Consider the following 27,036-nt stretch of genomic DNA (forward strand, 5'->3'; position numbering starts at 1 on the left):
AGTTTAAGGTGAAAAGGCATAAGATATAAGCAAAATCAGCGTCTTGTCTGTATTTAAGAACCATCATTCAAATATTGGGTGGCTTTAGCCGATGATGGGAAATACTTTTGCAATTACAACAGAGTCTCACAAATTAGAGAGCGAACAAGTTAGGTTTGTCCAGAAATTATTAATTAATTCATTTTGAGTTAATTAATTCTATGCAAAAAAATGTCCAGAAATTATAACTGTTCAGATATTAGAATCATCAGATATTAGATATATTCAGATATTATCACCCCAGCAAAAAAAGTGGCTCTAATTTGCGAGATTCTGCTGTTAAAATAACATTTCAATACTTAATTTTCAAATACTTAAGCTTTTTTTTAGCTTCCATCAAAATTTTTTGGCTATTTCTAGCTTCTTCCAAGCTTTTTTTATAACCCGAAGAGTTTACCCATCAGTTCGATGATGGGCTGTCGATTTTTTTCTTGAAAAGGGTATGTTCGGTGGGTCGCTGTCGATATTTGTTGATGAGTGCTGCCATCGATGATTGTTGATGAGGGCGGGCAATGTCTTATAATTTAAAAAATACGAGTGTGTGTGAAAGTGTGGTCGGGTGTCAGAGTTTAACAAATTATATAATGTATTGCAATGTAATTTCATGGAATGATGTGTTAGTGTAGGTGTAAATGCAAAGGCAACAGAAGGCTGCCCTATAAAGTAGGAACAACAGAATTTTGTTCCTCAAGATGATTTCCGATGGCACCGGTTAACCCGACCTGAATTAATCCAGTGTGTTTCGATTCGCAACTCCAAATAAGCCTCTAATGAATTTGGCCAATTCTCTAAAACAAAGAGGCCCTTTGTGAGCAATAAAGGACCTAAATGTCCTTGAAACGATGGAAAATTGTATCTTTTTTTCTGATAATAGCATGTCGTTGGCAGAAGAAGATTTCGTGTTCCGCACTTTGTCACTTAGTCATCACTTTGATTGTACGCCATTGATCAGGCACTCTACATTCTACATATCTTGTAATGTTATAGTCTTGTAAAATTAACATGTCATATGTCTATCTATTCCTCCCGCAGTGAATTTCAATTTTTCATATGATGGTCAGGGAAATCCCCTCCTACGACTAAGAGGTCAGAGTGTGACCGCAGAATTATATACCGACAGACCCTCGGCCTGGCGTACAGCCGCTGGAAAGTAGTTTTTTTGCGACAACATATTCTATATATATCTTATTTAAGATAAGATCATAAAAATATCATGCCCGTTTTTTCCAGCGGCCCCATTTTTCGGATCTAAGTACTATTCTAAAATATGTAATAATGTCAAAATAAAAAAATATATCAATATCTGATATACATATATTTCAAAACAACAAAATATTTCGCAACGTAATGGTGGTCGAGTTTTTAGTTGAGTTGGCGGCCCTCATTTTCCCACCAGCGTTCGATAGATATCGATACACACCCTTCCCAACCGCAGCCAACTTCAGGTACGTCGCTGTCACGAATTGCAATTTTTATAAAAAGAATAGAAAAATCGAAATCACTTTTTTCACACGCGAAAAAGTGCCAGTGTCGTATTTAAAACCCCTCATTTTAGCTGCAAACGTAAGTGGAACACATTGAAGTGGCGTTTAAAGGCAGAACAAGTGATATGCATAGCTAAATATCATCTCTTTTTTCGCCATTTCTTTTTTTCGTCTACGCCATCGTGCTGCTATTGCTGTGACTTTGTATTGCTCTGTGCTGTGCAATTGTGTTGGTCGATTCGTTTGTGTGGGGCGGACCGACGACGTACATATATTTTTTCACTGCTGCTGTGCCCCTGCGCCCTGTTCTTTGTGTTTATGTGTGCGTGCGATTAAATTTTTTCTTCGCCTCTGTAATTGAAACAAATTACTGAATGCCTCTCAGGAGGTGGACGCCACCAATCTGATTGTTTAGTATACGCATTTTTAAAACAATATTTTCCATCACTCGCACACACACACACACACAGAGCCGACATAATGACGTCGTTGGAGCAGAATCGTTTACAAAACTTCAAAAACAAAGGCAAGGATCAGGATGTAAGTCGAAACAGTTAAACCCCATCCGCCCCCAGAGGCACTTAAATATTTATTTGTTTAATTATTTAGGAGATGCGCCGCCGCCGTAATGAGGTGACGGTTGAACTGAGGAAGAACAAGCGCGAGGAGACCATATTGAAGCGGCGCAATGTCCCGAACTTGGATTCGAACACAGACGAGGATGAGCAGCTGCCCACTCCCATTAACCTGAAGAAGCTGGCACATGCCGCAGCCGACTCCAGCAAGCCAGAACAACAGTTGGCCGCCGTCCAGGCCGCCCGGAAGCTGCTATCCTCGGACAAGAATCCACCCATCAACGATCTTATCGCAAGCCACATATTGCCCATCCTGGTCGAGTGTCTGAAAAACCACAATCACACAATGCTCCAATTTGAGGCTGCCTGGGCCCTTACCAACATTGCCTCCGGCACATCAGATCAAACCAATCAGGTAACTAATAAACCCCCAAACAGGGCTCGCTGCTCGCCAGAGGACAGTTCTAATCTTGGGGCGGGGGATGTGTGGATGCTTTTCAGGTCGTTGCCGCAGGTGCAGTGCCGCTCTTCCTTCAACTTCTCAACTCTCCCGCTGCGAATGTGTGCGAACAGGCCGTGTGGGCCCTGGGTAATATCATCGGCGACGGACCCATGTTGCGCGACTTTGTCATCAAGCACGGCGTGGTCCAGCCGCTGCTGTCCTTCATTAAGCCCGATATACCCATTTCCTTCTTGCGCAATGTCACCTGGGTGATCGTGAACTTGTGCCGCAACAAGGATCCACCCCCTCCAGCCGCCACCATTCACGAAATCCTGCCCGCACTCAATGTGCTCATCCATCACACTGACACGAACATCTTGGTGGACACGGTCTGGGCGATTAGCTATCTGACCGACGGCGGAAACGAGCAGATACAAATGGTGATTGAGAGCGGTGTGGTGCCCAAGCTGATACCCTTGTTGGGCAATAGCGAGGTCAAGGTACAGACAGCCGCTCTGCGTGCTGTAGGCAATATTGTGACTGGATCGGACGAGCAGACGCAGGTGGTGCTCAACTACGAGGCGCTCTCCTATTTCCCGGTCCTGCTCTCCCATCCCAAGGAGAAGATACGCAAGGAGGCTGTCTGGTTCCTCTCTAACATCACCGCCGGCAACCAGTCACAAGTGCAGGCCGTCATCAATGTGGGCCTCTTGCCCAAAATCATTGAGAACCTGAGCAAGGGTGAATTCCAGACACAGAAGGAGGCCGCCTGGGCTATCAGCAATCTGACCATTAGCGGCAACCGCGAACAGGTCTTCACACTGATCAAGGAGGGTGTCATTCCGCCGTTCTGTGATCTCCTCTCATGCCAGGATACGCAAGTTATCAATGTAAGAAAGAGCCTTCCTTCCCTTTGCAAAGTCTATGTCCAGGAGTAACCCATGTCTGTTCCAGGTTGTGCTTGATGGATTAAACAATATGCTCAAAATGGCCGACTCACACGTGGAGACGGTGGCCAACTTTATTGAGGAGTGCGAGGGTCTGGCCAAGATTGAGCGTCTGCAGAGCCACGAGAATGTGGAAATTTATAAACTGGCTTACGAAATCATCGATCAGTACTTCACGGATGAGGTGAGTGGCTGGACGCCCAATAAGCAAATAAATGACTTTATTCTGATTGCTGTTTATTATTTGTTTCCTCACAGGGCGAACAAACAAACATGGCCCCCACATCCGATGGCACACAATACAACTTTGATCCGAATGCTGACAAGCTACCAATGAACTCATTCAACTTTTAAGGATCCACAGAGAAACCAAAACCAGAAACCAGAGCAGCAACAGCAAAAGCGGCAGCGGCAGTAAGGCGGTAGTTAAACACACGCGTGCAACAGACAGACAGAATTTTTTGGCGAAATGTGCTAAAACTTACATTTACTTACACATTAGGCTTGTGTATAAAATTAGGGGAGCAGCAAAAAAACCACTTCACATAATAATGATAGCAATACATTTATTTTCAACCACACTCAAAACCAACCAATCCCAGCCCAAAAACGATTGCACCATCTGCCAGCAGCAGCAGCAGCCAAAAACCCAAACAAGTGTATTATTCAGCCAACAGCAGCAGTAACGGCTCCAAGAGAAAACATGCAAAAGAGCATAGCCGGATATAGACGTACTCTTGTCATCAGTTTTAGCTTCTCTCAATTCTGTGTTAAGAAAATTATTAAAAAAACACCTAAATAAATGTGCATGCGGATCGCCAGAAAACATAACTCGATTTGTATAGTGAACGGGGGCAAGCCACACCGATTTGCTATCCCAATACACCACACAGGAATGACATACATAACGAAAAAGCTTAAATTGTAGAACTATTTGATTTATATGGAATAATTTAATATTATGTACGCCTTTGATTTGTAATTGAAATTACATATGTATACATTTCTAACTAATGAAAACGATAAAAAAAACAAAAACAAACCAGTCGAGGCGTTGTGAGCCGTTCCACCCGGTAATCAGTTGGTATATGTATGTATATGCAATCATATGAGCTGTTTATATCGCTCACTCCGCCAGATGGCGCCACTGGAACAGGGGAGTGAGCGTGTGCAAGGAATTCTGTCATTCTGACTAAACGAATGATCCACATTCAGCTGGTGGATGAAATTTTTGGAATTTTTAAAATGTAATCAGTTTAGCTGCGTGCTGTTTATGTCCATACATACATATATCCAAGGTTCGGAAACGCTTTCATGCAGCTGACACAACGCTTCCTATACTCTTTAAACACCAGGTATTAAAAACAAAACAAAATCGCTCTACTGGCATACCAGGTGTCGGCCGAGTAGCTGGCTCATTATCATGAATTTCCCTTTTATTTACATTTGTGCGTCACTTGAGCACGTTTCGGCATTATTGCGCAGCAGTAGGCAGCTGGCGAAGTGTTTTTTAAGCAGTGTGCGGAGGAAAAAAGCTTTCCATATGTGGAAATGTGTGCACATACAACACTCAAGCACACTACATGCATACACGTACATGTACATCACAGTACTGTGGAAGAAAATACAAAAATTAAAATGGATTTGGAAAGCCACTCCTCTAACTGATTGGTTTAAAACCGGTTTAAAGCAAAGGAGTTATTTCTCTAGTAAATGTAAGAAGTTATTTTTCCAAGAATCATTTGCAATGCGCGCCTTCTTTTGAACTGCACTTATAATTATTACTCACGATAGTATCGATGAAAGGTCCATCGATGATTTTGCAGTCAAACCGATACTTTTTACGCAACGATAAGCCCCAGAAGAGATGAAATAATTAAATGATTAAATAAATTAACAAATAATTAATAAAAAATATGTTTAAAAGTCTTATATAATCTATAATCACTTTTTAAACCACTAAAATTTAGCAATAAGAGATAAGCTTTTACCGTGGAAAAGCACGATTGTATCGATAGCGCCGTCGACGGCCATCGTCACGTGATGTTTTGAAATGCAAATGCTATTTTTAGAATTCGTTGCATTTATTTCGGAAAGGAAACTTTTTGCTTCCGTATGACGCTGCTGCGGAAATTGGCACACTCCCCACACCACACCCCAGTGTGAAAGTCAAGGTCAAGGATGTTTGAGTGAAACAACCTGCTGAAATTAAGCAAGAAATACTCGTTTCCCCAAACTTGTTAATTGCTTTATCTGTATATGTATATAATATACTATATATGGCTAATATATGATTTTAGCACATTTATAGAGAGTCGAGAGAGTGTCTAAAACGAATATGTAAATGTTTATCGCTCTCAGCTGTTCTGGTTTGTGTTTCGGGGGAGAGCTTCTCTCACTCTCTCATGCCTCATTCTCCACCAATGCGCGTGGCCAGAGCTGCTTCGAGGCTTTTGTTGTTCGTAGTTTCCTACTAGATTTTATATTCTCACTGCTGTTCAGTCCGGTTGGAGGTGTCTTGTCTGTCTGGCCCTGCCATATTATTGCTCACACTCACAGCGCGTGGAATTTTTTCGCTCAAGTCCGAAACATAATGTCGTCGACAGCCGTTCAACAGCCCCCCACACCCGCGCCGAAACCGCCACCAGCGCCAGCAGCTGCTGCCTCCGCTGGAAAGGGTTTGCACTCCAAGGTGTACAATGGACTGATTGGAGCCTGCGACAAGTTTGTGCCGGCCAAGATGCGTCCCCTGTGGATGCACGCAGCTGGTGAGTCGGCGTCCCATCGCGTCCATTACTTTCATTGGTGATTCTTGACCGAGTGCTCATTCCGTTCCAGGTCCCAAAACGATCTTCTTCTGGGCGCCCGTCTTCAAGTGGGTGAGTGTTGGCAGTTCCCCCCAGTCGATTACATAACTGGGGGACAGACGGCGCACGACCTTCGCTAATTTTCATTATCGCACACACATTGAAATCCCCGCGACCATAGAGAAATCTGTGCGCAGGTACCATTAAACGAAATTATTTGATTATTCCGAGCAACCTGCCCGGACGCGCTTGATAACTGTAACTGTGTGCTTGTGTGTGCGTGCGTGCTTGTGGCTCTGGATTGTGGGTTAACTGTAAACATCTCTGTCCTTTTCTCTCCTCGCTCTGCTTTTAGGGCCTCGTTGCAGCTGGACTGAGTGATTTGGCCAGGCCAGCGGATTCCATTTCTGTCTCCGCATGCGCTGCCTTGGCGGCCACGGGCATCGTCTGGTCCCGCTACTCGCTGGTGATCATACCCAAGAACTACAGTCTGTTCGCCGTGAATCTCTTTGTTGGCCTCACGCAGATGGTGCAGCTGGGACGCGCCTTCTACTATCAACAGGAGCAGGAGAAGCTGAAGAAGGCGCAGGAAGAGAAGCCCGCTCTCAAGCAGTAAAGAATATCCATCGAATTGGTGCTATCCACACCCCATATCGACGCCCCCTATACATACATATATTTATATTTAATGTACAAACCAATACCACAACGCACATCGTTAAGGAAAGGAAGCGAAGAGAGTGTATGGGATGCGGTTCTACCCTACCATCGTGCAGTTTCTGCGTTTCTACACATTTTCGCTGACCACAATTATTTATGGTGTTTTGCCTTATGATGGCCTTAGGAACGTGATTCGTACTACTTAAGTTGTAAATGTGGAGGCTTCGCGTATCGTATAGTTTATTTTTTATTGATACGAGCATTAATTGGACATTTTGTGATCTTCAACAAATAAACCAATACACTGTAAGACTGTAGAAAATAGTGAAACGAATGACTTATTACTGGGAAAGAAAATAGATGTAACAGCATCAGCCGTGCAGTGTGCAGTCGATAAGATATCGATAGTTTTAGAATTGCAACTCGTCTTTTGACACAATAAATCTAAAAGGCTTTGACTTGACAAAACGTCTCATTAAATTGTTTTCGAGTTGAGAACACACAATCCAGCAAGGTAAAAGCTGCAAAATGTCGATTACATTGGTAATAGACAAGAACAGGATATTCGATGGCCTTATTCAACTAAAGGAGATTGCAATGGACTCGAACAAGCCCGAACTTCAGTTAGCCGCCGTCAAGGCAGTCCGCAAAGTGCTATGCGCGGAAGGGAATACAAACATCTCCGAAGTTATTCAGTCTGACATGTTGCCCGTTTTGGTCGAGTGTCTGAATAATCACAATCACACAATGCTGCAGTTTGAGGCTGCCTGGGCCCTCCTCAACATTGCTTCCGGCACATCAGATCAAGTCGATCAGGTAGGGAGGACAACTCAATGGACGAAAGTCCTAATCTAGACGTGTGCATTGGGTATTTTCGCAGGTCGTTGCTGCAGGCGCTGTGCCATTCCTCATCAAACTTCTCAACTCTCCCGCTGCGAATGTGCGCGAACAGGCCGTGTGGGCCCTGGGTAATATCATCGGCGAAGGACCCAAGTTGCGCGACTTTGTCATCAAGCACGGCGTGGTCCAGCCGCTGCTGTCCTTCATTAAGCCCGATACACCCATTTCCTTCTTGCGCAATGTCACCTGGGTGATCGCGAACTTGTGCCGCAACAAGGATCCACCCCCTCCAGCCGCCACCATTCACGAAATCCTGCCCGCACTCAATGTGCTCATCCATCACACTGACACGAACATCTTGGTGGACACGGTCTGGGCGATTAGCTATCTGACCGACGGCGGAAACGAGCAGATACAAATGGTGATTGAGAGCGGTGTGGTGCCCAAGCTGATACCCTTGTTGGGCAATAGCGAGGTCAAGGTACAGACAGCCGCTCTGCGTGCTGTAGGCAATATTGTGACTGGATCGGACGAGCAGACGCAGGTGGTGCTCAACTTGGGGGCGCTCTCCTACATGGCACCACTTATCTCGCACCCCGAGATGTCCGTGCGAAAGGATGCGGCCTGGTTCCTCTCGAGCATAGTCGGCGGCAACCAGTCACATGTGCAGACGATCATCGACTCGGGACTTGTGCCACAGATCATTGAGAATCTCCAAAGCGACTCCTTCGAGATGCAGGGAATAATCGTTGCCTGTGTAAGAGAAAGGCTCTTTTCCCTTGAAAAGTCATTTTCTAGGTTTACCCAGATTTCTCTCTTACAGATTGTGCGAATTGATTTAAATGCTATGGAAAAGATGACTGCCGAAATCATGGACCTAATTTCAAATTACTAATATCTAAACCCGATTTGCGTTCTAATTGGTGGCATTGGAGGTGGCACGATCGATCCAACATGGTGGAACAGATGCTGAAACAGAACACACCAAAACCAGAAATTAAAATAGAAAAACAACACCAGCAGCAGGAGGGAGGAAGGGAAAGGAGGGAAGAAGACTTACAGCAGCCCAAAACCAGACAGCAGCAGCAGCAGCAGCAGCAGTCAACCCAACACAGAAACAGAAATCCAAACATCAACATCCACAAAACAAACAGAACTCACTCGCAGCACACCAACAGATAATTGTAAAACTTATCCAAGTTCAAATATACAGCCAGACTTTGTGAAGGGGTTTCCCCCTATTTAAGATTGCAGCAGCTCAACGGATTTAGCGTTAAATGTAGAGCGCTAAAGCCTTTTCCGACTGCCTATAGTGAAGGATATACTCTCATTCCGATCCACACACTATCTTTACATATTTGCACGTGTGCTCTAGAGAAAGCTGATGGCAGATGGCTATCCAAGCGGCTTCTGATAGCCACCCGTGCACAAACATGCCAAATATATGTATGTATGTACACATGTTTACAGCAGGGAAATGAAAAAGCTGCTGATAACAGAATCTAAGAGCTAATAAAACCACTAAAACATGGAACATGGGGTCGGACCGAGCCCAGACTTGACACAAAAAGCTCAGTTGCCGCTGAGAGTTTCGTTTCCACAGATCCACTTGGGTCTGCTCTCCAGCTCTTGGTCACGTTCCAATCTATTATTATTACTAGACTAAAACACTTCTAATCAATTAATAGAAACTTGATTAGAAGAGCGCGAATCATCTGTGCTCAACATTCATTATCGCACATCACTTTAGTTTCTCCCGGCAGTGGTCTGGAGAGGTTGGACATTCAGAACGAAGCCCTAGAAATATAATGCCACCAAAGCCTCCAGCTGCAGCCCTTGCCTCGGTGGCTAAGGGACTGGGACTCCACTCCAAGGTGTATAATGGCTTGATTGGAGTCTGTGATAAGTTTGTGCCCCCCAAAATGCGTCCCCTGTGGATGCATCCGGCAGGTGAGTGGCCAAGAAGCAGCAAATAAATTGAATTCTCTACTGATTCTCCTTTGCTTAGGTCCAAAGACGATATTCTTTTGGGCACCGATCGTCAAGTGGGTAAGTGAATATCAGCAGCTTACATAACATTGACAGCTGCGTCCTTTGGTTTAGCCATTTTCATTATCGCAGCAACATTGATAAACAAATCTGTGGGCGAGCGAGGGAGCGAGCGCTTCTGCTAGCTACCATATAATTGTGCTTCATTATTATTTGTTTATGTCGGGGACAACCAACCTGTTCAGAATTCAGCGCCGCGATAAATGCGCATTTGTCTCGCTCTCAAAAAATTGTGGCTACCACCCATAGAGAACGGGAGAGACCGACCCACACGCGCCACTTTTGATAACTCAAAGTTGAATGATTTGGCGAATTTCTGGTGGAATTTTTAATTTTGTAGAGAGAGCTTTTTAAACATCCCATAAAGATTTGCAGTCAATGGGAACATAGATTACTTTCAGTTGTATAATTATTCTAATCTTTAAATTGTATTTGCTGTTTTGTTGTTTGTTGTTTCCACCCCAGGGCTTGGTCATCGCTGGACTGAGTGATCTGACACGACCCGCGGACACTATTTCCCCGAATGGCTGCCTTGCCCTAGGTGCAACGAATCTCATTTGGACGCGCTATGCACTGGTCATCATACCAAAGAACTACAGTCTGTTTGCTGTCAATTTATTTGTGAGTCTGACGCAGCTTTTCCAACTGGGACGCGCCTGCAACTACAAGTATGAGCAGTCCAAGCTGGAGAAGGCAGCAGCGGAGAAGCCAGCGGCGGTGAAGCCAGCAGCGGAGAACCCAGCTATTATGCAGCAGTAGAACATAAGTTATCATAGGCCAATTTATACACAACAATTAAATAAAGTAATTCTCTAGTCTAATCATGATTTTGAATTTGCATATGGCGGAAAAATGAAATATCAATAATATCGATTATTGTCATCGATGGTCCAACTGATTGCGAAAAACAAATAGCAGGGTGACCGTTTTCGGCCCAAAAAGGCGCCAAGTTCAAGTTAAATATTTGTACCATTTCTGGTGCTGTTATTTATTATTCATATATTATAAAAGAACAATAAATTGTTAAAAAAAATTTAATAAGATTGAAAATTGACCCTCTGCTATCCTGATTATCTAGGATGAAATATTGAATTGCTCTGTGGGGTAATGAGTAGCATACCCCCTTCGTCTAAGTGGTGGGAGTTCTAGAAGACCTGGGGAGTGTGGCATGTGTGTGGCAGGGGGTTGTTTAGATGGAATTGGATAAAATTATAGTTTTAGCGCTGAGAATCCTAACTAGCTAGTAACATTAAATGGAACATCAAAGTCGAGAAAAACTATTTAAGATTTACGGTATATTTGCGTTATTTTGGCATATATTTTGAGGGTCGTGTGGAATACTTTATCGATGATTCCGCGGTCACACTGGCAGTCACCCTAATTTCTGCTATTTTTCGATTTTCTACTATAATTTTAATTAACGTACAAACCATGAATTTAATAAGTGGCATAAAGTTGTACATTGAAAAGATGTGCGCAGAGTCTGGGCCGGGCATGAAAATCATCCTGCTGGACAAGGAGACGGTGAGCGATAGCAATCAATACCCATACCCATGAGCATACCCATATATAAATCCATATCACATCTGTTGCAGACAAGTATCATTTCCATGGCCTTTAGCCAGTCGGATATGCTGCAGCGGGAGGTTTACCTGTTTGAACGCCTCGACTCTGGACGCTCCAACGAGAGGCTGAAGTACCTAAAGTGCATTGTCTTCATCCGCCCCACCAAGCAGAACATCCAGCTGTTGGCCAATGAGCTACGCAACCCCAAATACAGCGCCTACTACATTTGTGAGTGAATAATCATCAAGCGACTGATAATACGAGCTACCGCACTAACACACACATTCTTTACAGACTTTAGCAACATTATACCACGCACGGACATCAAGTACCTGGCTGAATGCGACGAATCCGAGTCGGTGAGGGAAGTGAAGGAACTCTACGCGGACTACTTGTGCGTCAATCCCAATCTGTTCTCGCTCAACATGCCCAATTGCATGTCGAATCTGAACTGGCTGCCGGACGCACTGACACGCAGCATGCAGGGCATCACGGCCGTCCTGCTGTCCCTCAAGCTGAATCCAGTGATACGATACCGCGCGGGCTCCCAGGCCGCGCAGCTGCTGGCCAAGATGATCTACGAGCAAATCACCAAGGATTCAACACTGTTTGATTTCCGTTCAAACATGGATGGGTCTGCGCCGCCTTTGCTGCTGGTGCTGGATCGACGGGATGATCCGGTGACGCCGCTGCTGCATCAGTGGACCTACCAGGCCATGGTCCATGAGCTTCTGCAGATCAAGAACAATCGCGTTGATCTCTCGGACCGCCCCAACGTGCCCAAGGACTTCAAGGAGCTGGTCTTATCCGGCGATCAGGATGAATTCTACGGCACAAATATGTACGCGAACTACGGCGAGATTGGAGCCACCATCAAGACGCTGATGGAGGAGTTCCAGCGCAAGGCCAACGACCAGAAGAAGGTCGAGAGCATAGCGGACATGAAGAACTTCATCGAGTCGTATCCGCAGTTCAAGAAGATGTCGGGCACGGTGCAGAAGCACCTCTGCATCATTGGCGAGCTGTCGGCGCTGAGCAACAAGCGAAACTTGTTCGAGTTGTCGGAGCTGGAGCAGGAGATTGCCTGCAAGGCGGAGCACTCGGCACAGCTGCAGCGCATCAAGAAGCTGATTGCCGACGAACGGGTCACCATCGAGGACGCCCTCAAGCTGGTGGCCCTCTACGCGCTGCGCTATGAGCGCCATGCCAATTGCGACACCTCCAGCCTGCTGCAGATCATCAAGTCGCGCGGCGGTCGAGCCCAGATTGTGCCCGCTCTGATCGAGTATGCCGGCAACCATGTGCGTCAGGGAGATCTCTTCAACATGGTGCGGATCACCGATGCCGTCAAGCTAACTAGAAATCTGATTAAGGGCCTAAAGGGTGTGGAGAATGTCTTTACGCAGCACACGCCGCTGCTAAAAGAAACGCTTGAGGATATATTCAAGGGACGCGAGCTGGACCCCGTCTTTCCGGCCATCAATTCCGAACTAGTGCCATTCCGACGACCGCCCCAAGAGCTGGTGGTGTTCATCATTGGCGGTGCCACCTACGAAGAGGCTCTGGCCGTGCACCAATTGAACAATTCTGGCTACAAGATTATACTGGGCGGCACCACCATACACAATTCGCAGAGCTTCATCAATGAGGTGTTAGCGGCCACGAATGGCATACAATTTAAGCACACAAAATCCATGATTAAGTATTGCTCCACAGACAATATCTAGGGATAGCTAGAGAGAGCGGAGCAACTACCTATATAAATATTGTTAACTATTTATTATCTGTGTAATCCATTGTACTATTCCCCCCCATACCCCATACCCCTACCCCAACTTAAGCTTATGTATCTCCAGGCAACGCACTGGAGGGCCAAAATGTATTATAACTTCTATATGCGAAGCAGTTTTAATGGGTCCCATGGCAACGGCCATGCATTTCCTTCATTTTGCGTTGAACCTTCAGCATGTCCAGCACGTACTTCAATGAAGTCTGGCATCAGTCGCAGCATGAGTGCGAGCTGCTGTCCACCATTGACTACGAGCGTCAGCATCAGGATGTGGAGACAACGGTGGCCACCATGAATGCAGCTGTGGGCTCGGTGGCAGCCGATGCCGATGCCAAGGCCCTGCTGCAGTCGAGTCTCTACGAGTTCTATTTGCGTTACATTTGCCTGTGCAATCGCCTGGAGGATGTCTATGACAATGCAAGTATAGATCGAGATCCCAGCTACAGACCTCATGATAATCCCCCCACCCATAGATGATCCAGCCGCAGAAGCGGCAATTGGTGCGCAAGCTGCTGGATGCCTGCCTGGGGCGGGTCATTGAGCTGAAGCACGATCTGGTGAACATTGATCTCATGGAGTTTAGCTACAACGATGCAGTGGTGGATCGCCTGCGCCTCACGCCCATGGAGACGGAGCTGCGTGTGCCGCGATACTTCCTGCGCGAGCGGCAGCAGGAGCTGGAGTTTCGCAAGCGCACCATGCAGGAGATACTCGTGAAGCTGGGCTGGCTGGAGGAGCACGAGCTGGAGGAGACGGTCGCAACGGAGATCGAGGCCATACGCATGCTGCAAATGCACGAGCGGGCACGTCAGGGCCGACTGCGCGCGCACTTCATGAAGGAGATACGCATCCTCAAGGAGAAGGGCAAGTCGGAGGAGCGCACCGAGAAGGAGCGCAGCGATTCGGGCCTCCTGGCGGCCATGAAGATACAGAAGATGTGGCGGGGCCACACGGCACGCAGGATAACGCGTCGCCGCAAGATGGAGGAGATGATTCTGATTGGCATGCTCCCGCCCCCCGCCGCGGTGCTCAAGGAACGCGCCGAGAAGCTGGAGAAGCTGCAGCGCAACGAGAAGCGCCACGAGGCACAGGTCGTCTATGCGGAGCAGTTCGAAACGCGGCAGCGGCTCGTCCAGGAGGAGATACGACAGAAGCACGGGGCCAGCATGAAGGAGGACATTGCCGACGAGATTCGCGCCTGGGTTAAGGATTGCTATGAGAAGACGGGCAAGCTGCCGGACTTTCCCACCGAGGACCAAGGCGGCTCCTTGCACATCTTCAGCCGACCGGGCACCGAGAGCGAGCACAGCCGCTCCTCTGCGCGTTCCTCCAAGGAGTCGCGCAAGACCAAGGACAAGTCCAAGTCGCCGGCGCGCAGCGGCGATCTCAATGTGAATGAGAACCAGGAGGAGGATGTGAGCTTCCAGCCGGCACCATCCATCTGCCTGCCCGACATTCGCACGGAGATTGATCTGTAAGCGGAAACACCAGAGAAAAGTCATGTCTGTACCGCCACCCATCTCTTCCACAGTTTCAACGACACCTGGCGCGACAAGGACGAGGCGGGTGTGCTGAGCCAGGCTGCCTACGAGGACATGATCTACAGCGACAAGTACCAGGAGGTGGAGCTCGAGTTCAGGCGCGCCGTCGACGATGTGATGCGGCAGGAGATCGAACTGCTGCAGACGGCCGTGGGCAAGAAGCTCAAGAAGAGCAGCAAGAAGACGCGTCGCTCGGGCAAGAAGAACAAGAAGAAAAAGGAGAAGGATCTCACGCCCGACCGCACCACAGAGTCGCTGTACGAGGAGCTGGTCACCAACGGCATTATCCGCAAGTACCCGGAGCTCAAGTTGAAGCAATTTCTGGGCGACAAGGCGCTGACCGCTCGCAACGGCACGAATCCATCGCCCGGCGATATACGACAGATCCTCACGGAGTACTGCATCCTGCCGCTCGGCTCGGACGCGATTCACAACTGCACACCGCTGATCCGCTCCATACTGCTAGCCGGTCCACGGGGATCCGGGAAGAAGGCTCTGCTCCATGCCATTTGCACGGAGGTGGGCGCTGTGCTCTTTGACCTCACGCCCGCCAATATCGTGGGCAAATATCCGGGCAAGTCGGGTCTCATCATGCTCATCCATTTGGTGGTGAAGGTCTCCCGACTGCTGCAGCCCGCTGTCATTTACATGGGCGATGCGGAGCGGCCGTTTATGAAGAAGATACCCAAAACGGATCGCACGGATCCCAAGCGCCTCAAGAAGGATTTGCCCAAGTTGATCAAGAACATAGCGCCCGAGGATCGGGTCATCTTCGTGGGCACCTCCAATCTGCCCTGGGAGGCAGACCAAAAGATGCTGCAGTCGGTGTACAATCGTTTCATCTACATTCCCCGACCCGACTATGGCGCCATGTCGCATGCCTGGAAAACGTTGCTACAGTGAGAATACAGATCCCAGCTTAGGATTAGTTTTAGCTGCATCTTCCATCCTTTACAGTGACTACTCTGGCGGTGTCTCCAGTCTGGACACCAGCGCCATGGCCAAGATATCCGATGGCTACACCATTGGCGCCATCGATGCCTGCCTCAAGGAGGTGATGACCTGCAAGCGCAAGCTGCAGCTGCGCACCCAACCGCTGACCAATGCAGAGCTCATCAATGTCCTGTGGTGGGTGCACGGAAATAATCATTCCGGAATACAATTTGTTTGTTTTTTGCAGCACTCGCGATCCGGTTTACCGCGAAGAGGAGGAAGCCTTTGAGTCCTGGTGGTCCAAGACCCCACTGGGTCGACGTCGGCAGCGTTTTCTGGAGCTGGAAGAGGAGCGGCTCATAGAGGAGCAGGCGCAGGCGGCCAAGCAGGGGAATGGCAACAAAAAGAAAGGCATCAACTGATTGACTCAGACTCTATTTCAGCTTATAAGTAAAATCTTTTTTGCCACTCTTGCAGTGTATTTCATTGACAGACAGCTGGAGTGTGTCCTGGTCCTCGAGGAGCTCTCGCAGCTGCTTTAGCTTGCTGTTTAGCAGTTCCTCGTGATCGCCCACACACCAGAGCAGGCTCACATGAAACGAGGGCGGGTCGTAGAACTTCTGCAGGCGATAGTCGTGCATTACCTTGTCAATGGGCTGCAGAATCGAGAGCATTTTCTCGTTGAACGCTCCGTCCAGCTGAACGGCCAGAAAGGTGCGCGTGCGCTCCTCATTCGTGTAGATCTTGAGGCCGCGAAGAGTGCTAGCGAAGCTGATCATGGACATCCAAATTAGTTTCATTTTGAAGAGCTCTTAAAGGTTGCAGGACTCACCCCGTGGTGCTGTTCAGTGCGAACTGCAGGGATCGTGAAAACTCATCGATTTGATGATATTGCAGCACCACAGTTCGGCTGAGACTCAGATGCAGGGGCTCGTTGGCTTGCATTTCCACTGCGGGTGCCAGGCAGGCAATGGCCTCCTCCTGGAACTCCTCCAGCTGCTCGGCGCACGCAAATGCCGGCACATACACATAAGTGGCCCAGTTGCCGCGCTCGTGCTTGAAGCTTCGTATACGTCCGCCATGCAGAGCGGGATCATCTACCACCTCATCGGCATCCTCGTCCACAGGTTTGGGCTTCTTGGGACCCAAAAGGGCGGCAGCTGTGGGCAGAGCAGCCGGTCTTTGGCGGTTGAAATGTAGAAATCTACGGGTATGTCCTAGAGCTACCATTACCTTTTCAACGCCTTTACGATGAGATTTGGTGTGTCGTCTTCTGAACTGGAACTGCTGCTGCCTTCATAGTTAACCAGAGCCATAATTTAGTTAAATAGAAATCAAAACAAAATAAATGTGCCGCGATAATTAGCTGGACTCACCAGTGTTGAGTAAGCCCAGCACTCAGACACGCAAAATATTCTTTTTAGGTTTATACTTATTTGGAACCATTCCAACAAAAGGAAGTCATGAAAAGTAACCAATCTTGTGGAGAATCGATTGATAAATCGGATAAAATTTTAGTTTTAGGGCTGAGAATCCTAACTAGCTGATAATATTAAACAGAACATCAAAATCTAAGAATAGTGCTTGTTTTTGTAAGTGTGAACGTATATTAATTTTGGTATATTTCTGTGGGATTTATGTGCTCATATTGAGCCGCAAAAATAAGAGAGAAGAAAATATCTTGCTCTCTCTGCTGACCTAATCCTCTCTTTGGCATGTATACGCAAGGTATGGCAAGTATGTAAAAAAGGACTAACTTTTCAAAGCACCCACCTGTTTCGCACCTGTTGAGAGGATCCCTAATAGTGCATGCGAGAGCTTCTGGCAGGAGAGGATTTCCCTGACCGTTTAAACACAGGAGAGGATTTTCTTGGAGAATTTCCATCACGGGGGATGAAAATCGCCGTGAAATTTACCTGTCGCCACTGGAATTTTTGTGACGTATTTACCTGTTGTCGACACCTTAATTTTTCGAAAGCTCTTTTCCTTTGCGAAGGGAATTTGAACAACTAATGAGACAACTAAAAAAAATATCAAACAACACATTCTATTTCTAGTGCTCGTTCGGCAAACAACTCTTTTTTGAGTTAAAAATTTTCAGTAACTTTTTTATAATATTAAACACAAAACTGAAGTATCTGGTCAATGCGGACTCATCTCTGCGACCAACCAAATTCGCTGTAGCGATTAAATATAAAAAAAAAAATATATCAAACAAATAAAATATATTAATATTGGAATATGGAAAATATATAGTATTGCAAAAAATGTATTTATTTAATTATTTCAATTAAGAATTAAATGCTTATTATGGAATTAGAAGACGCGGCAGAGCCGTGTCCTATGCACATTGATAATTGATAATAGATACGGCCAGGCCGAGCCAAGTACATACACATGTATGTACATACATACATATATCGGTATTCGGTAGTCCCAGTTCAAATTTCTAAATTTTAAAAATTATTTTTTAATTTGTTGCTGATTGTATGGAGGACTCCACACACAAGAACAATACTGCAATATACAGTGTTTTAGTTATAGAGGGTTTAGTTGGTAAAGTTAAAGCTGGACGAACATACATATGTATGTATTTCAATGCATGAGCTTTTGCCGGTCAGATCCTACGCCTCAAGAGGAACAGGTCCACGGCGCTCTGCATCAACGATCTGATCAACGAGGTCCTGGCTCAATACACAGTCGTTAAATGGAATCTTAAAAAAGAATGGGAGAGAGAGTATGCCGAGTTTGCCAGCGTTAAACGCAGAGGATACTGCTCACTTTTTCCCTCTACCTCAACAAATCCATGGTTCCTAAATAGAAATAAGCTAAAAGCCATTGACCCTAAAAGGATCAACACGGTCTGTGGCTGGTTCATTAATGATACGAAATCAAAATTTTAAATTTTTAACCGTCACCACGCTCTCACCCCTAATATTGTCAGCCTGCTATCGATATTTCGTAACTATCGTGTGGTATGGTCGACTGTTTTTTTTTTACCCACCCAAGGGTAGAGCGTAGGGTTGTCAAATTTTTAAAAAATATCATATCGGTGATATATTTTGCTTGGAAAAAATATCAAAATAATATAATACATATATATCACTGCAAAAATATTGATATATCTGATATTTTGGATATTTTTTTGCTTGTATATATAAGATAAAATTAAATTCCATATTCCACTTTTCTGTGCTTTTAATTTGAGTTATTCAACTATTCTTCGCTTTACATACATAATTCTTTTGAATAAGTGTTAATGGCTTTTGTTTTAAAACACCCACAGACTTTTTCACAGTACGAAAATCCTCCAGATGATATTTCTATCTCGCACACCTCACAACTCACAAAAACCACCACTGCTGCATAAATTGCACTTTCCTATTTTTCTAGAAAACTCTGAGAAACAATTCTTTTGCGGAGGTGGTAATTGGAACCAAAGCACTAACCATACAGTCAACGCACTAAAGTCGACAAAAACCCAGTTTCGTGAGCTAAACGAAAAGAGACGTCACAGCAATTGTTATGATCCGCCTTTTTGCCGCCCTGGTCTATCGTTCCCGGCTAGCTCTCGGGGAAGTCAGGGGTGTTTCCGACCCGATAGCCAGGGGACGGATTTAACAAAAAACCTACTTTCTCGCGTGCAACGGACAGATCTAGTTTTTTTTTTTTACACGCATCTACATTGGCACTCGTTTCGGCGGGGTCAGTCGGTGTTGTATTTGACCATTGCGAGTCCCTCCCTTCCATGAGCGTTCAACCTGTTGAGCGTTCCCATAACAAAACATTAGGTTCACTCTTCCGCCCTTCTCGTCCCACCCAAACTAAGGATCTCTACTCCACTTTCATTTTTCTTTCAAATCTTCAAATATAATTCATTATTTCTTTCGTCTTATAAATCTACTTAATTCCTAAAACATTTTCACCTTGACTGACTTTTACCTTGCGGATTAAATAAATACTAACATAAAAATACTGACATTCAAAGAAAAATACTGACGGATTCTATTTTTTTGCCCGAGGTGGCATCCCCAATTTAATGTCAACAAACCGGCTGTAATAGAAATTTAAATGCAAATTCAAATGGTTAACTTAAACTAAAAAAAGAGCTCTTGTTAGTAGTTATTGCATGTGTATAAATTAGAAAGGGGTGTGGTTTTCGGGGGGGAAAATAGACTCCGCTTACATAGATTGACGAACTGGAACTTAAAAAAAAACTATCCTAAAATACTTTGTGTTGTTTTTTTTTCTATTTTATTTTATTTTAATTTGCGTACTGTGGACTGTTCAGTCCGAGAAGGTATATCTGTGATATGAGTTGTGTACGGAATCTTAAAAAAAAAAAAATAAGTATGTGTGCTTGTGTAAAGTGATGATTGTTACCGGGAATAAATATATGAATTGCGGAGGAGGTTGTAGAGAAAGAAAGGGTATGGTGTGTGAATTCGTGATGGGGCTTGTTGGGTGCAGGGTATTATTTCTCGTATATAATTTTAATGGTGTTAATATATGTATGTGTTTACGTTCTATTTTCTACGTTAATACATGCGGGTTTTTGGTGTGTGTGATGTGGGTATGATGTGATGTGTGTACGATGTGACGTGTGTTGTATGTGATGGGTGTGTATGTTGCGGTGTGCGTGTCGCCGGTGCGGGTCTGGTGTCTTCGTCTGGATCTGGCCGCCGTTCGCGCTGATTGCCGCCCCTGTATGTTCCTCCAGGGTGCTCCGGCCGGGCCAGTCTTGGCGCTGACCCAGCTGTCGGCTCCTTGAATGATGTCCGCTGTGCTGTCGTCGCCTCGTTGTCGTCCTTTGGTGTATGGGCTGCTCACTTATTTATTTTTATTTTTATTATTTTTTTAAAATCTTTTTTCTTCCAGTTTTTTCTGGCGATTTCCTTCTGGCCTCTCTTTTTCCCGGAAACTCTTCATCCCAAATCTCACCTCCACGCACACGTTTTTCTTCTCTCCTCTTCCTTGCCACCTTGCAACCCTTTTCCAGCCTCCCAGGATCCACACCAGAGGCCGCTGCCTCCTCTCCTTCTCCAGCCCTGTCGGTTATCGGCTACCTCCAAAAGCCGTCCATAACACAATCTTGGAGCAAAATTCGGTGGGTCTAGCTCTTATAGTCTCTGAGCCAGACTGCCAGACGTATAGACACGATATGGCCATATCGACTCGCCTATTGATGCTGATCAATACTACTAACAACAGATTATATATTCTTTATGGGGTCGGAAACATTTCCTTCTGGGCGTTACATAAATCCACTTTTGTGCACAAATACAATATACCCTATATATTTATATACATCCTGTGGTTAGTTACCGAACTTGAAATATCAAAAAATATCGCAAAAACATATCAATATATTGATATTTTGGGGAAAAAATCACGATATAAATATATTTTTATTTTAAAAAAATATCTATATATTGAAATTTTGACATATATTTGACAACCCTAGTAGAGCGGTAACAAAAACCTCAAAAAAAAGTAAAATATTTGTGCATTACCATGCAAGTGAACAGTTAGAAACTTATAGAATAGCAAAAGTACAAATCAGTGACCAGAACACCGATGGATATACAACTAGGCGCCATGCTGCACGTGTACAAGGGGGAGTGGGGTCTGCCGACAATTGATTTTGAATGTTTACGTGCCCTGGTAGGTTCAGTTGCATCATATCGCGACCACAGCACGCTTATTATCGCTATCAATGAATCAAATTCTTGCCATTTGTGTCGCAGTGTCTTCTGCGATTCACCCGCTGTCCCATGGACGTGGAAACGAATGCGAATCCCCTGCGTTCTGGTGCCGGAAAGTTGCCCTATCTGCAGATTGGCAATGACAAATTTGTGGGCTACACTCAAATAAAGCGCGTGCTGGATCTTGAGGTGAGTGCACACTGAACAGAAACAAAAACAAATGAACATAAAACAATGCCGGGTGAACAAACTGTCGGATCTATTTATAAATATAGCGTAGAGCAACGTATGGCTGGCGTATCGTATGAGTCAAGTCAATGGATTTTTAATTTACTTTTGCTCCTTGCTTCCCATCTGTCCTTCAGGGTTACCCGATTGATGCGCACTTAAACACCAAACAAAAGCATTTGTCGGCCACATATGCCAACTGGGTGTTCACCAATCTGCATGGCTACTACCACTACTTCCTGTACGGAGAACCATTCAACTTTGACAAAACCACCCGTGGGCTGTATGCCAAGCGAACGCCATTCCCATTTAACTTTTACTATCCCTCCACGTATCAGCGCGAGGCATGCGATGTGCTCCAGGTCATGGCCAGCTTCGATGTGAACGATAAGCTGGATAAGCACGAGTCGGAATATGTATGTGGGCTCTTGAGGCTTCTTAACTTGTTGCTTTACCCTACTAATGTTGAGTCTTTCAGCTAGTTTTGAATGCCAAAAAGTGCGTCAATCTGCTCTCTCGCAAGCTGGGCCGCAAGGTGTGGTTTTTCGGCGACACCTACAGCGAATTCGATGCGATTGTGTACAGCTATTTGGCCATAATCTTCAAGATAACACTGCCCAACAATCCGCTGCAGGCTCACATCAAAGCGTGTCAGAATCTGGTGAATTTCATCAATCGCATCACCAAGGACATCTTCCGCAACGAAGGCTACAACTCCACCAAACTCACAAAGGCCTCGAACGGCACAGACTCACATCTGACGCATTCGGAGCATAAATTCCTCGAGTCTGACTGCAGTACAAAGATCGTGGCGGGTGTCGGCGCACTGTTGGCCATGGGCGCGTTTGCGGCATGGCGCGGTATATACAACCAGGTGGGGGCATGCTCGTTTATTGTGGCATAGATCCTAAATGTTTAATCCTTTACTGAACGCTTTCGTTAGTTTTGGGTCAGGCTTTTCATTTGGCTTCAGAAATTCTACTAAGTTCAAACAACAACAAAATTAAGTGCACGCAAAATTCTCAGTTTGATTTGCTTTTTCTCTACCCCACTTTTTGCAGCTAACAACGCGCTCCTCAACGGACTACGATGGCATAGACTACGACGATGATGATGCGGAGGAGGGCCTAGAATAGGATAATGCTGCTCTCTATGTAGTGATATATGTACATGCATATATGCATAGAGTATCTATATATTTATAAAGTGTATAAAGGGGAAGAAGCACAAACAAAAAAATGTCCAACATCAAATGAAAATATAATATATAAGTAAACTATGCTTTATATATACATATGTGTGTACCCATACCTTTATCTATGTACATGTGAAGAGTGTTCGAATTCGTTTTTAAACTGTCTGTGTAACATAGCATTTTGAAGTCATCACATTAGAGCGGAATAGAGAGGATAGCTGATAGCTAATACTGCTGATACTTTTATTGGATTGCAAAAAATAAACATCTGAATGTCTAAATCTGAATGTCTATCTATGTCTTGAGATTAAGCCAACTGTGGCCCATCCATTAGCATCCATAAGCCCAGCCACTCCATTTCAGATTCACTTCACACACTTCATACGTTTCGGTGTGGTTCTTGGTAGAGTTTTATTACACGCTAGGGCTTAAATGTAAATTTCGAAAAAGGTCGTCAATATGATAAATAGAGATGTTGGTAGATTCTACAATGGAATTGGTAGATGATGGATGGGCTGTGCACTCATGTCTTGAGTGCATCCTGTAGCTTTCGACGCGCCACACCGACGCGATCCTCCTGCTTGCGTATGTCCTCCTCGGAAATGATGACTGCATGCATGAGCGGCTGTTCGGGGTTCATGAATGCCATCGCATTCTTGGTGAGTTCGGCCTTGGTCGAGCTCTGGCCATGCACACCCGCATTGAGCATGTGCAGGGCTGTGGCTACCGACTGCAGGACTGTCTGTTCGTTGACATTTGGGCCGACAGTGCGTATGGTCTTGGGCAGTGATATATCGTCCAGCTCCTCGCCATTGTCGTGACAAGCGCGCAGTCGCTCCAGCCTTTTCTCCCAGAACAACTGTTTGGGCTTCTCCTGGGCCCCATGCTTGGCATCGTGCTTCACCTTGCTGGGATCCTGGCTGTGGTTTCCAATCGCCGTCACCGGCTGCTTAAATATGGAGGCAGTCTGTCGTATGGGCGGCACCAGGGAGACATCTGTGCGCAGGGCTCGACTGTAAACGATTCCAAGGGATTATCATTAAGGAAATGTCTACAGAAACAGCAACAACATAAAATACACAAATAGCACACAAAAAAGTAAACGTAAAGTGAAAGAAACATGCAGTTTACGATTAAGAGAACTATAAACTATTATGGCACAGGTGGCACAGAGCTACAGCGATCAAATGCCAATTATGTATTCTTTTTCTTGGTTTTTGGTTTCGAATTCTTTCGAACTCAAATTGTTCTTGCTGTAGACTTTGCGGCCTGGACAAAGGCTACGGGCTACGGTAACAAGACGAGAGACACTGTTGCGCATGCACGAGCTTGGAGCCAAGTACTCTCCTCCGTCCACATCCACTTGGCTCTACCTGAGTTCCATCTGCTGTTGCTGACGCAGATTGCTGGACGTTCCGCCACCCGCGGTGGAGGATGATGAGCCTGCTGTTGTTGGTTGTGCTGCTGCCGCTGCTGCTACGGTCGCTGTCGATGGCGTGGATGCTGCTGCTGTGCCGCCACCGCTGCTGTTTGCCTGAGCCCTGGCATATTTCCGTTTCAGTGAAGCTCCAGCTCCAGCGCCGCCAGCACCAATTGGCAGGGGCATGGCACTGCAGCGATACAGCGAGATCGATGGTGAGGGCAGCTGGCGCTGCTGCAGCTTCCCGGACTGGAAATCAAAGCTTCCAATGTCAAAAACCTCGCCCCCCTGCTGCTGCTTTCCTTCAACTCTTTTTCCTGTTTGACTGTTTTTGAGGACGGACACAGTTGTGGGTGGTGGTGGTGAGTGGTGTGGGGTAGATCGTGTGTGTGTGTATGCATAGGCGTGTGCGTGTATTTTTGGTGTTTTGTATGTGTGTGTGTATGCGAATGTAATAACAGAAAAGTAGTGAGAGTGATTAAACGTATATTCCGAGATTTACAACGTGCAGGGAGGGAGCTATGTGTCCGCCTGTCTGGAGATGAGGATTTTACCGCACCGCACGCAGCTTCCTTTACCTGTAGTAAAAAACATCCACTTTATTGTTGTTGTTGTTGCTGCCGCTGGTCGTGGTGGTGGCGCTAGTGCTACTGCTGCTGCTGCCCGACTTTCGGCCCTCATCCCGTTGCCAGCCCTTGGGCAGGACACTGCAGTCGACGCGTTTGCGTTCAATCGTAACACTTGGATTCATCTGCATGCTCCCGCAACTAAATAATTAACAATTTCGTTAAATGGCAGGCGCGTCTGGAAAAACTATTTCAATACAGTGTATTTTAGTGCTGCATAACGTTGCAGCCCCCAATCGAAGGGGTGACTCAACACTGGCCTGCCCTCCTGCAATCGATAACTTGCAGCTGAAGAAGAAGAAAGAAGCAGACGTAGGCGACGTAAGAAATTTCTGAATTTTCATTTAGGTTGCTGGAATTGGAATATGTAAGGAAAGTTCACACACCACACACACTCCACCGACAATCCGCCAAGAGTCTGCAACAGTTGCCGCCCACACGAGAATCGCACGGACTAGGCAACGTACTCAAAACTACTCATATTTGGGACAAGTGGCAGCTGCTGGGCGAGATGTCTTCTTCGGCCATATTCGTGCTGGACGTAAAGGGCAAGGTGTTGATATCTCGAAATTATCGCGGTGACAACATCGACATGGCCGTCATAGATAAATTCATGCCGCTGCTGATGGAGCGCGAGGAGGAGGGACTGATCACGCCCATCCTACAGACGGCGGAGACAACGTTCGCGTACATCAAAACGAACAACCTGTACATTGTGTCGACGACGCCGCGCAATAAGAATGTCAACATAGCCCTGGTCTTTGTATTTCTGCACAAAATTGCCCAGGTCTTTGTCGAGTACTTCAAGGAGCTGGAGGAGGAGTCAATACGGGACAATTTTGTGATCATCTACGAGCTGCTCGATGAGCTCATCGACTTTGGCTATCCACAGACCACCGACTCAAAGATACTGCAAGAGTACATAACGCAGGAGGGCCACAAGCTGGAACTGCAGCCCCGCATCCCTGTGGCCGTCACAAATGCCGTCTCCTGGCGATCCGAGGGCATCAAGTATCGCAAAAATGAAGTATTCCTCGATGTGATCGAGTCCGTCAACCTGCTGGCCAACGCCAATGGCAATGTGCTGCGCAGCGAGATTGTGGGCGCCATCAAAATGCGCGTCTACCTGTCGGGCATGCCCGAGCTGCGGCTGGGCCTCAACGACAAGGTTCTGTTCGAGAGCACGGGCCGTGGCAAATCCAAGTCCGTGGAGCTGGAGGATGTCAAGTTCCATCAGTGTGTGCGTCTGTCGCGTTTCGAAAACGATCGCACAATCTCCTTCATTCCCCCCGATGGAGAATTCGAGCTGATGTCCTATCGCCTTAACACGCATGTAAGTCTTGTCTAGACCCTAGATTGCGATGGAAACTAAACCCAAGTCCTACTCTTAACAGGTCAAGCCTCTGATATGGATTGAGTCGGTTATTGAGCGACACGCCCACTCCCGGGTGGAGTACATGATCAAGGCGAAATCTCAGTTTAAGCGCAGATCAACGGCCAACAATGTGGAAATCGTTATACCCGTGCCGGCCGATGCGGATTCCCCGAAGTTTAAGACGACCATTGGCAGCTGCAAGTACGCGCCCGAACAGAATGCCATTATTTGGACGGTGAAATCGTTCCCGGGCGGCAAGGAGTATCTGATGCGCGCCCACTTCGGTCTGCCCAGTGTGGAGAGTGAGGAGAATATGGAGGGCAAGCCGCCGATACAGGTGCGCTTCGAGATACCCTACTTCACGACATCGGGCATACAGGTGCGCTATCTGAAGATCATCGAGAAGAGCGGCTACCAGGCGCTGCCCTGGGTGCGATACATAACGCAGAACGGGGACTATCAGCTGCGCACGAATTGAGCGGGCAGCATCCACCACTACCCACAGCATCCATCATTCCAGCCAAGCAGCTTCACGCAAGAGAGATGTCCTTTTGTTTTCGTAGTCCTTAGATAGATAGCTTCCTACACCTTCACCAGCCAGCCGCCAGCCGCCGAGTTATGCGTTGCTTTAAGTAAACAACAAATTATATATTTGTGTATTTGTATTTGTATTTTGTATTGTTTTTTTCAGTATATGTATATTGTATGTAAAATCAAAGCTAATAAATTTTAACACCTTTTCGTAACACCTGCACAGGGGGATGGCGTCATAGTAACAACAATTGGGGTTGGGACTTTGGGTTTAACCCACACAG

At 46.2% G+C, this 27,036-nt stretch overlaps 9 protein-coding genes across 13 annotated transcripts; 7 read left to right on the forward strand and 2 right to left on the reverse strand.

Moving 5' to 3' along the window:
- The first annotated feature begins 1,460 nt into the window (after window positions 1-1,460).
- On the forward strand, window positions 1,461-4,404 carry LOC117899242 (importin subunit alpha-4). 2 transcript variants are annotated; one of them, XM_034809118.1, is made up of 6 exons: window positions 1,461-1,602; window positions 1,909-2,063; window positions 2,133-2,513; window positions 2,600-3,430; window positions 3,495-3,671; window positions 3,746-4,404. In XM_034809118.1, exons 2-6 carry the CDS (start codon window positions 2,004-2,006, stop codon window positions 3,839-3,841), a joined length of 1,545 nt encoding a protein of 514 aa, XP_034665009.1. In that variant the 5' UTR covers window positions 1,461-1,602; window positions 1,909-2,003; the 3' UTR covers window positions 3,842-4,404. The 2 variants fall into 2 exon arrangements, with proteins under 2 accessions (XP_034665009.1, XP_034665010.1); XM_034809119.1 differs by having other exon boundaries at window positions 1,497-1,603; window positions 1,992-2,063.
- Window positions 4,405-5,960: 1,556 nt separating this feature from the next.
- LOC117899245 (mitochondrial pyruvate carrier 2) lies at window positions 5,961-7,284 on the forward strand. Its single transcript, XM_034809125.1, has 3 exons — window positions 5,961-6,255; window positions 6,326-6,366; window positions 6,650-7,284. Exons 1-3 carry the CDS (start codon window positions 6,081-6,083, stop codon window positions 6,908-6,910), a joined length of 477 nt encoding a protein of 158 aa, XP_034665016.1. The 5' UTR covers window positions 5,961-6,080; the 3' UTR covers window positions 6,911-7,284.
- Window positions 7,285-9,393: 2,109 nt separating this feature from the next.
- Window positions 9,394-10,664, forward strand: LOC117899246 (mitochondrial pyruvate carrier 2-like). Its single transcript, XM_034809126.1, has 4 exons — window positions 9,394-9,744; window positions 9,803-9,843; window positions 10,309-10,551; window positions 10,582-10,664. The coding sequence occupies exons 1-4, from the start codon at window positions 9,603-9,605 to the stop codon at window positions 10,600-10,602; spliced, it is 447 nt and encodes a 148-aa protein (XP_034665017.1). The 5' UTR covers window positions 9,394-9,602; the 3' UTR covers window positions 10,603-10,664.
- Window positions 10,665-11,201: 537 nt separating this feature from the next.
- On the forward strand, window positions 11,202-13,305 carry LOC117899241 (vacuolar protein sorting-associated protein 45). Its single transcript, XM_034809117.1, has 3 exons — window positions 11,202-11,367; window positions 11,439-11,637; window positions 11,704-13,305. The coding sequence occupies exons 1-3, from the start codon at window positions 11,275-11,277 to the stop codon at window positions 13,134-13,136; spliced, it is 1,725 nt and encodes a 574-aa protein (XP_034665008.1). The 5' UTR covers window positions 11,202-11,274; the 3' UTR covers window positions 13,137-13,305.
- A 51-nt stretch (window positions 13,306-13,356) lies between these two features.
- Window positions 13,357-16,141, forward strand: LOC117899247 (dynein regulatory complex protein 11). The gene is made up of 5 exons (XM_034809127.1): window positions 13,357-13,615; window positions 13,672-14,672; window positions 14,730-15,638; window positions 15,697-15,867; window positions 15,920-16,141. The coding sequence occupies exons 1-5, from the start codon at window positions 13,376-13,378 to the stop codon at window positions 16,092-16,094; spliced, it is 2,496 nt and encodes an 831-aa protein (XP_034665018.1). The 5' UTR covers window positions 13,357-13,375; the 3' UTR covers window positions 16,095-16,141.
- LOC117899244 (U6 snRNA phosphodiesterase) lies at window positions 16,085-17,062 on the reverse strand. 2 transcript variants are annotated; one of them, XM_034809123.1, is made up of 3 exons: window positions 16,906-17,010; window positions 16,505-16,832; window positions 16,085-16,443 (listed from the first exon to the last, which is right to left on the reverse strand). In XM_034809123.1, exons 2-3 carry the CDS (start codon window positions 16,615-16,617, stop codon window positions 16,107-16,109), a joined length of 450 nt encoding a protein of 149 aa, XP_034665014.1. In that variant the 5' UTR covers window positions 16,618-16,832; window positions 16,906-17,010; the 3' UTR covers window positions 16,085-16,106. The 2 variants fall into 2 exon arrangements, with proteins under 2 accessions (XP_034665014.1, XP_034665013.1); XM_034809122.1 differs by having other exon boundaries at window positions 16,086-16,443; window positions 16,505-16,852; window positions 16,906-17,062.
- A 4,095-nt stretch (window positions 17,063-21,157) lies between these two features.
- Window positions 21,158-22,939, forward strand: LOC117899243 (metaxin-1 homolog). 2 transcript variants are annotated; one of them, XM_034809121.1, is made up of 5 exons: window positions 21,158-21,336; window positions 21,420-21,566; window positions 21,743-22,021; window positions 22,084-22,479; window positions 22,549-22,619. In XM_034809121.1, exons 1-5 carry the CDS (start codon window positions 21,250-21,252, stop codon window positions 22,588-22,590), a joined length of 951 nt encoding a protein of 316 aa, XP_034665012.1. In that variant the 5' UTR covers window positions 21,158-21,249; the 3' UTR covers window positions 22,591-22,619. The 2 variants fall into 2 exon arrangements, with proteins under 2 accessions (XP_034665012.1, XP_034665011.1); XM_034809120.1 differs by lacking the exon at window positions 22,549-22,619 and adding an exon at window positions 22,667-22,939 and having other exon boundaries at window positions 21,159-21,336.
- A 247-nt stretch (window positions 22,940-23,186) lies between these two features.
- On the reverse strand, window positions 23,187-25,085 carry LOC117896490 (methyl-CpG-binding domain protein 2). 2 transcript variants are annotated; one of them, XM_034804830.1, is made up of 3 exons: window positions 24,799-25,085; window positions 24,174-24,545; window positions 23,187-23,813 (listed from the first exon to the last, which is right to left on the reverse strand). In XM_034804830.1, the coding sequence occupies exons 1-3, from the start codon at window positions 24,975-24,977 to the stop codon at window positions 23,324-23,326; spliced, it is 1,041 nt and encodes a 346-aa protein (XP_034660721.1). In that variant the 5' UTR covers window positions 24,978-25,085; the 3' UTR covers window positions 23,187-23,323. The 2 variants fall into 2 exon arrangements, with proteins under 2 accessions (XP_034660721.1, XP_034660722.1); XM_034804831.1 differs by lacking the exon at window positions 24,174-24,545 and having other exon boundaries at window positions 24,799-25,077.
- Window positions 25,086-25,129: 44 nt separating this feature from the next.
- On the forward strand, window positions 25,130-26,967 carry LOC117896489 (AP-1 complex subunit mu-1). Its single transcript, XM_034804829.1, has 2 exons — window positions 25,130-26,179; window positions 26,241-26,967. Exons 1-2 carry the CDS (start codon window positions 25,358-25,360, stop codon window positions 26,697-26,699), a joined length of 1,281 nt encoding a protein of 426 aa, XP_034660720.1. The 5' UTR covers window positions 25,130-25,357; the 3' UTR covers window positions 26,700-26,967.
- The last annotated feature ends 69 nt before the right edge of the window (window positions 26,968-27,036 follow it).

Source organism: Drosophila subobscura, chromosome O (assembly GCF_008121235.1).
Source record: "Drosophila subobscura isolate 14011-0131.10 chromosome O, UCBerk_Dsub_1.0, whole genome shotgun sequence".
NCBI classification, from domain to species: domain Eukaryota; kingdom Metazoa; phylum Arthropoda; class Insecta; order Diptera; family Drosophilidae; genus Drosophila; species Drosophila subobscura.